Source organism: Anopheles bellator, unplaced genomic scaffold (genome assembly GCF_943735745.2).
Source record: "Anopheles bellator unplaced genomic scaffold, idAnoBellAS_SP24_06.2 scaffold00160_ctg1, whole genome shotgun sequence".
NCBI classification, from domain to species: Eukaryota; Metazoa; Arthropoda; class Insecta; order Diptera; family Culicidae; genus Anopheles; species Anopheles bellator.
Genome location: NW_026684342.1, coordinates 1 through 9330, shown reverse-complemented (window position 1 = coordinate 9330; position 9330 = coordinate 1). Strand labels below are relative to the sequence as shown.

Sequence of the window (9330 nt, the reverse complement as noted above, 5' to 3'; positions counted from 1 at the left end):
AGTATACGAAGAAAGAGAGGGGAGATAGGAGAGATGGATACAAGGGGCCGTTATGAGAGAAATAATTTTGGGCGATTTCGGGCGATTTTTGTTGTTTCTGGGGGGCGTGCTGTTCGTGTGGCAGCAAAAATATAAAAACGAAATGTCTAACGTGTTTACGTTCGTGTTTTTGGTTCGAGAAAATAGAAATAGAAGAGTAATAAATCGATTTCTGAATATTTTTTTCTGTTTTTTCAGATTTTGTTGCTATACCAGCAAATAAGAACATAAATTATCCTCCGTTTGTAAGCAAAGCGTATGCAAAAAGTATTTACGTATGGGTTTACGCCTCGGCCGACCCGTAAACGTTTTGACAGAGGCGCAGCAGTAAGGAAACGCAGGAAACGTTTGACCAGTACCATGTAACGAGGTATAGGAGCATATGTTGCCTGTCTAATTCCTGCCACACGGGTGGAGTTGCAATGTATGCTAGGGATTCTGTTGTTTTCAAGGTTTTAGTCAATAGAACTGAAGAAAATAATTGGTTTCTTGGCATCTCTGTTTCCCGCGGTGCGACGCCAGCTAACTACGGTATTCTGTACCACTCACCAAGTTCAAGTGATTCACGTTTTATGGAAATATTAGATGTATGGCTAGAAGAATTCGTTCATTTGAAAATAAAAGAATTTGGTTATGGGAGACATTGATTGATTGGTTAAACTCGGAGAGGTCCCTAAACCTGAAGAGAGTGATGACATCACTTAACATGCATCAGAAAGTGAGGGCGCGAACGAGAGTAACAAGTGTCACCAGGACTTTAATTGATCATGTTTTTTGCAATTTTGCGTCAGTCACGGTGCAAAAAGTGCCACCACTTAGAATTTCAGATCACGAAACAATAGGCATTCAAATCAGTCGGGAGCAAGTTGTGTGCACTGTACACACGGGTAGAGTACATACAGGGCTACTCCAAGACATCTCTGTGCAATGCAGTTTCCCAGCATATGCTAGGGTCTAGTAATGGGCTGAATAAAGAAGCTAAGCATTTGTGGGAGGTGTTGAAAAGTTTCATCGTCCAACAGCCAGCAGCAGATCAAACATCGAACAAATGGTACAACATTGAGCTTCGCCGGCTCCAGGAGGGATCATGCGCATGAACGATTCATGAAAACTAACACACTGGAAGACTGTTGACTTGCTGAATTAAAAAGAGCCAAGCAGAAATATTTCTCTGAAGAGATCAGCAAACACCAAGAGAATAGCAAGGAATTGTGGAAATTCCTTAAAAACTTGCTAAAACCTAAGGAAAAAGCAGGTCTCTTCACAACACCTGAATAGAGAGAGACCGATAGAGCTGAAAAACATTGTGACTCCAAGCCAAACATTCAAGTTTGAACAAATCACCTATGAGGAGCTCGAAGTGATGTGTTGTACGTTGAAAAAAGGGTTGATGTAGGAAGAGTAAATGGGCAGGTTCTTCAGTACTGCTTTCTGTTGAGAGGCAACGCAGCGTAAGTAAAACTCGTACACGTTCGTACAGTATCGCTGGCACACGCTGACTAACTATATTTGACGTCTGACGGATGACTTTTTACTGTCATCCCTGTGGGAACGTTGAGTTGCGTTTTGGTTACACACCAACACTTTCATGTCGTTAGACGCGTGCTTCTTTCGGTGATTAATCGATCACTAGAGAGTGGCGTTTTCCCGGCCTCATGGAAGGATTCTATAGTAGTCCCTATTCCGAAAGTGACAGGTGCTACTGATGCAGAGGAGTTTCGCCCAATAAACATGCTCAACACTCTAGTACAGGTGTTAGAGATTGTTGTCAAAGAGCAACTTCTCCGGTATCTAGATGCAAACAACCTGCTGGTCCAGGAGCAATCTTGGTATAGAGCAGGCCATTCGTGCGAATCAACACTTACCCCCCTATTATGAAACTCGAATCGAGTACTCGAACATTCATCCGCGTTCATTTTGCTATCGCGGCAATCGATCGACTTTCCGTACGGAAAGGATGAACTCTCCGTAACGGGAGCTTTCAACTGGATGAACTGTTTTGTCGAACGATCGACTTGTCACTGCATTATCAAACTCGAATGAATTGTCGTATTCGACAATCCGGCTTCCGTCAACTTTTTGCTGCGGAAAGAGCAGCTCTGTTTGTATTATAATACTCAACCAGATTTTTTAAATGATAAATTATTTATTAACTTATTGATATAACTTATTATTAAGAAAATGAATAGAAAAAAGAGAGATCTACTGATCCATTATATTTTCGCTAATACAAAAATTGTGTAATGCGCAACACACATTCGTTATTCTTCCCGCGATAACCGGATCATAATGGAGCTGTCTCGCTCCTAGCAGACACCTAAACCTGTTCTTCAACAAACCAAAACTTCTTTCGATAATATTTCTTGCCTTGGCATGGCGGTTATTATAAACGGCTTCCGGAGAATTTACAGTTGTATTTCTATTCGGCGTTACAATCCATGGTTTGGATGGATACGCGGAATCAGGTGTAAGTAAAATTAAAAGTTTAAAAATGGAATGTTCGTACAGCAAAATGTTTCTCTGAACGTGCAATGCGATACCTGCTGTAAGAAAAATGTTACTTACCCAGTACATTAAAAACTGTATTTCCACTTCGATATTTCTCGGCAAAAAAGTTATCTACGCCAGAGACTGCCCATATATGAGCATCATGATTTGCTCCACTGTACGCAGCGTTGACGTATCGGATAGCCATTTTATGGTCACAAATCTTTAAATATAAAAGAAACACTTTTATAGAAAGCTATGATTGGAATCATTCACATCGGACTTACCATCAACACATTTAAACTGTAAAAGCCTTTCCTATTGTAGTACTGATCCCTGTTATCCTTCGGCGCTATGATTTTAACATGCGTGCCGTCTGCACACATTACGATACCCGGGATTCCACTTTGCTCATAAAAATATAGCCGTGCTTCTTGTTGTTCACTGTCATCCATTTCTAGCTTAATCCGTTTTGGGCACTGTGTTTCTTCCAATATTTTCAATGTTTGGCGAAATATAACTGAAAACGTCGACTGGGCAATTGCCACATTCCAATCTTGACCGACGCCTTGTTGGTAGCTGCCTTCAGCCAAAAATCGTAATGTAGCCGCCAATTTCTCTTTTGGCGTCAGACCTGCTCCCTTCGATGGCGGAAATTTCGTTTCAATTTCGGAAAGTATGGTCAAAAACATTTCCTTAGAGATTCGAAAATTTTTCTTAAACCTGCAACAACATTATTACATAAAAGAAAAATCGGTTGATCATTTTCGATTTCGTGCACACTTACTCTGCTGATGAGAAATTCAGTGGGTCGGATTTACATCGCAATATTTTGCGATGAATCGTTACATTTTCAATTTCTTCGCTATCACTGTCGCTATCGAAAACGTAATACACGGAAATCATCTTTGAATTTAATATAATGGCAAGAATCGCACGCACAACTGAACTGCTCTTTGTTTACGAATGCTGTTCCGATAGCTCCCGAATGAGTGATGTTGCCAATCCAAGAAGTTTTTCTGTACTGATTTTATTGATGTATTGTCAGCCCTCTGACAGTCACTGCTCTATCCCTCACAACTACTACTTATGCAAATTATTCCAAATTAATTTTATACCAAATTGCACCCGTATGGTGGCGTGCCGCTATTCAGGCGCCAACAAATGCAATGTTTACAAAAATGCACCAGAATGACAGTTCGTACGCGAAGAGCTTGACAAGCTTTCACATTTACGCTTTTTAGCACATTTTAGCACATTTTAGTACATTTAGCACTCGGAGCTTCTCGAATCGAAAACCGTGATACCGACCATCGAGTTCGACAAACGAGAACGAGAAGTTCACTCGAATCCGCCGTGCGAGTTCTGTAATAGGGGGGTTAATCTTGTTCTGGCCAATTGGAAAGAGCATCTTGAGATAAAACAATCGATTTTGGCAGTCTTCTAGGATTTAAAGTGGGCGTTCGAGACTATATCCAGAACTCTGCTACTCGAAACAATTCAAAAATTTGGTATTGAGGGAGTAGAGTTGAAGTGATTTGTCGAATATTTATCCGGCAGAACACAAAGGACATTATTCGGGAATCATCATTCCGACGCTATCAAAAATACACATGGAGTTCCGCAGGGCAGTGTTTTGGGGCCATTGCTATGCATTACGTACATTAACGACCTAAAACGAGTCCTGAAGTATTGCGATGTCAATCTCTTCACGGATGATACCGTATTATTCGTCTCCAGGAAAGACTTGACACAGAGTGAGGTACTAATGAATGGCGATTTGATGGCGTTGGATGGATGGTTGAAGTATAAAAAGTTGGCCTTGAATGTCAGGAAAACCAAGTATATGGTCTTGTCGTCAAGGACAATGGATAACCAGCTATCCATTATCTTCAACCAGGAACCGATTGAGAGGGTGTCAGAAATGAAACATCTGGGTGTAGTTTTGGATGAACAGCTTAAGTTTGGCCCTCACATGGACTATGTAATTGCAAAAGTAGCGAAGAAGTGTGGAGTAATCTGTAGGCTGAACAATGATCTAACCAGTTCTAACCCGACCACCGAACGGATTGGTCGCGCTCGTGAACGTGCTAGTGAACAGAAATAGGAAAACAAAAGTGCCAAGAGAACCAAGCTAATAATAGGTGCCATCCAATTATGGCACCAAAACGGAAAAAGAGATTCTGCCCGCTTGAAGCCTCGATAGCCGAGGGCTCAACGAGCGGTGAAGGAATAAAAATTAGCAACGAGTTTGAGTTGCTATCAGACGCTGGCGATGACGTACCCGCCCGCCCAAAGCCAACCGAGCACGGCTAGAAGCTCGAGAACACCACCGATAGTGGTGTACAGTTCGTCGGTCGGTTTCGTACACCGCATCATCATCGCAGCCGGCGTAGTCCGATTCACGACAAATGCTACGTATAAGGGCACACCAATACGTACTGAGTCGGTCGAGGACCACAAAAAAGTCGTCAAAGCATTAGAGGCCTCAAAAGGGACTACCTTCCACACTTACCAGTTGGAAGAAAGCAAAACCACAAAAATAGTTTTGAGTGGACTATTAGACTGTTCATGCGAGGAGGCCCATGCCCTCCTAAACGAAGAAGGTATCACACCGCTGGAGGTGAAAAAACTAAACATAAAAAAAAAATTCACCGATCATGCAGTGTTCCTGCTGCATTTTACAAAAGGAAGTACAAACTTGCCAACCTTGCGGCAAATCAGAGCACTTAACCACTGCAGAGTCCGATGGGACCTCTACGCACAAAGAAACGCTCCACTGCAGTGCAAAAAGTGCCAGAGCTTCGGACACGGAGCAGCCAACTGCTTCAAGGCAGAAAAATGTGTTAAATGTGCGGGAACGCACAGTAGCAAAAACTGTCCCCTAACAGCAGGGACAAGCGACGAAGTAAAAATCCCGCCGCACAAACTCAAGTGCGCTAACTGTGGAGCAAACCACACGGCTACATTCTGGCAATGCCCGGCAAGGCCGAAACCAAAAACACCAGCGCCGATGAACCGATCGCAGGTAAGCCAGCACACAGCACCGTGCTTCAACGTAGCTACGTTCCCCCCTCTACCAAATATTCGGCCTGAGCGCAATGCGCATACCAACACGCAGACCTTCGCACAAGCCACAAAAAATCCAGCAAGTCACCAAGACTTATTTACAACCAACGAACTATCTGTCATCATTGCAGATACATTTACACGCATGAAAACTTGCAAAACCAAAGAGGACCAAATAACGGTCATCTTTGAAATTATCAACAAATACTGTTCACCATGAATAGCACAATCCAAAGCATAAATTGTTCATACTGGAACGCTAATAGCGTTACTAACCAGAAATTGGAAATAGCAAACTTCTTGAAAAAACATAATATACACATCCTGGCAATAGCAGAAACGTTCTTAAAGCCAAACATCAAATTCGCCCTACCAGAGTACATCACCTACAGACACGATAGAATTGACAACCAAAAAGGTGGAGTTGCAATAACGATAAAAAAAGGAATAAAACATTCACCAATGAAAAGCTTCCAGCTGTCCACGTTGGAGGCGATTGGTATCAAAATACACACCACGACAGGCCCAATCGACTTCATATCAGTTTACCATCCAGGAGGAAACAATAGCAGAACAGACTTCATAAAGGACATAAGAACTTTAACAAACCGAAAAACTAACTACCTCATATGTGGCGATCTCAACGCACGTCACAGAATGTGGAACTGTTGTTCTACCAATTGGGCTGGTAAAGCCCTCTTTGATACAATGCAAAGAGGAAGCTTCACGATCTGCCACCCAACCTCTCCAACCTTCTACCCAGCCAATCCAAACCAAAACCCATCTACATTAGACGTTATACTCACCAATTGTCAACACAAAACCACAACTCCAACAACAAAAACCGAACTGTCATCGGACCACCTTCCGGTAGTATTTCAAGTCCTTAACACAAACAACATAGTACTCCCGCCCAAACAAATACGTGACTACTCTGCAGCAAACTGGCAAAAGTTTCGAAGCATTATAAACAACAAAATCAACCTAAATGCCGATACTGACCAAATACACAACCAAGAACAAATCGATAAGAAAATACAGATGCTAAGCAACAACATAATAGAAGCTCATAATACAGCAGTACCACTTATCACCCCGGGCAATTTCAAGCTAAAAATTCCCGACGAAATACTCAACCTGATCAAACTAAAGAACATGTACAGGAAAAAATGGCAAAGAGATAGAAGAAATGACCAAACAAGAAGCACATACAACACACTCAAGCAACTCATCCGGAGCAAACTAAACGATTTGCGTAATAACTCGTGGTCCAACCTACTACAGTCAATTAATCATGAACCACCGAGCAGCAACAAAATCTGGAAATTTCTTAAAATCATCCAAAGAAACCACAAAACCACACCCCCCTTGAAAGTAAATGGCGTACTCCTGCTAAACCCCCAAGAAAAAAGCGAAACTATTAAAAATAGCTTCGAAAAATCACATACAATAACGCAAAACCTAAAAAGCCTAATGGACAGAAGGGTAGAATCCACCGTTAACGACTACAACAACAACACCAGTTCAAACGTAAATCCTCAAACCAATCTGATCAAGCCGCGGGAAATCCAAAACATAATTCGAAACCTCAAAAACAAAAAGTCAGTAGGTTTGGATGAAATAAACAACAGATCGCTTAAGAACCTGCCACAAAAAGCAATCATATTGTGGCAGCACATATTCAACGGGTGTCTGAAAATAGGATATTTCCCACACAACTGGAAAAAATCAAAAATAATAGCCATCGCAAAACCCGGTAAAGACACCAGAAATCCAGAAAGTTACAGGCCGATCAGCTTGCTAAGTTGTCTGGGAAAACTCCTCGAAAAGGTCATCGCAACAAGAATAAGACAACACGTGGAGGAAAACAAAATAATACCCACCATACAATATGGTTTTCAACCGTCTCTTTCCACCACGCACCAAATATACAGATTAACCAAAAATATCATGGTTAACAGAGAAAAAAAGAGATCAACAGGACTAGTATTGCTAGATACTGAAAAAGCATTCGACTCCATCTGGCATAGTGGTCTAGTATACAAATTAATCCAAACAAATTTTCCCAAACCAATTATAAATATAATACAATCGTTTCTCTCGGATAGAACAAACATCGTACACATCGGGAAAGCACAATCTACTGTATTCAAACCAACTGCAGGAGTCCCCCAAGGGATTGTCCTACGAAGGTCACTATTTATATTTCGGGAATTGGCAACACTGATGTCATGTGAGTTCATCTGGTGGTTCCATCGTAAAGTTTGACATTTTTGACGACATACGTACTCAGAACATTTTGTCATACGGACGCTATTTGTTTATTTTATATTTAGTTGAAAGTTTCGTCTCGGCAAAAAAATGGAACTGAATCGTGAACATTTTCGAGCGATGATTTTTTACGACTTTCGACGTGGATTATTACAACAAGAGTGCGTCAATCAACTTAATGGCGATGATGCTCCATCAAAAACCACTGTGTATCGCTGGTATAGTGAATTCAATCGTGGTCGTAGTTCGCTGTCCGACGAGTTTCGTGAAGGTCGTCCAAAATCGACTGTAGTGCCAGAAAACATCGATGCTGTGCACGAAATGATTAAGCAAGATCGTCATGTAACCTATTGTGAGATTGAGGCATCCCTAAGCATTAGTTCCACCAGCATATATGCGATTTTACATGAACACTTAGCTGTGCGAAAATTATGTTCACGTTGGATCCCACATAATTTGACAATCGCTCAAAAAAAGGCTCGTGTCGATTGGTGCAAAGAAATGCTTCAGAAATACAATCGCGGTGCTTCAAAAGACGTTTATAAAATCGTGACAGGTGAAGAATCATGGATATATTCGTATGAGCCCGAAAGTAAGCAGCAGTCGACTGTATGGGTGTTCCAAGATGAACCAAATCCAACAAAAGTTGTTCGCACACGAAGCACTTCAAAGAAAATGGTGGCCTGTTTCTTCGGAAAAACTGGTCATATTGCAACAGTGTCTCTAGAGGATCGTAGAACAGTAAATTCTGAGTGGTACACAATCATCTGTTGGCCAGAAATCTTCGGTGAAATAAGGAAAACAAACAAGAGACGTCGGATTGTTCTTCATCATGACAATGCCAGCTCTCACACATCGGCTCAAACAAGAGACTATTTGAGCACTCAAAACATCGAATTGATGGGTCATCCGCCGTACAGCCCTGATTTGGCACCCAATGATTTCTTTTTGTTCCCATCCGTGAAGAATAAACTGCGTGGTCAACGATTTTCATCGCCCGAAGAAGCTCTTGAAGCGTTCAAAAATCATGTTTTGGAGATACCTCATTCGGAATGGAATAAATGCTTTGAAAATTGGTTTAAGCGCATGCAAAAGTGTATCGATCATCGTGGCCAGTACTTTGAAAAACAATAAAAATATATTCGCAGCTTCACTATTTGTTTTTGTTCCTATTCCCGAAATATAAATAGTGACCCTCGTAGTTTATTTGATCTTGCTGCAATTTTCAATTGTGAATCTAAAAACCATCGTTGTTTCCTGGTAGAATTACCCATTGCAACCCTGAGCAAAGAAAGATTGTGAAGAATCTGCGCAACAACTATGTCGAAGCTTATGAAATCGTGGTTTTATTGTGCTTTCGTGTGGGCACAGGCCCAGCCAGGCACCTTTTATTTACAATTTATTTTATTTTGTTTTTTTTATTAGGAGTATGCGTAGAAATTTATCGTTTTTTTACCAAATTGA

General features: G+C 41.3%; 1 protein-coding gene across 1 annotated transcript; it reads right to left on the bottom strand.

Moving 5' to 3' along the window:
* Positions 1-2604: 2604 nt before the first annotated feature.
* Positions 2605-3432, bottom strand: LOC131214186 (putative nuclease HARBI1; the record flags this gene model as incomplete). The annotated part of the gene is made up of 3 exons (XM_058208566.1): positions 3314-3432; positions 2814-3249; positions 2605-2782 (listed from the first exon to the last, which is right to left on the bottom strand). Coding segments are annotated over exons 1-3 (733 nt in total), but the record flags the coding sequence as incomplete, so codon positions are not given.
* Positions 3433-9330: the final 5898 nt, after the last annotated feature.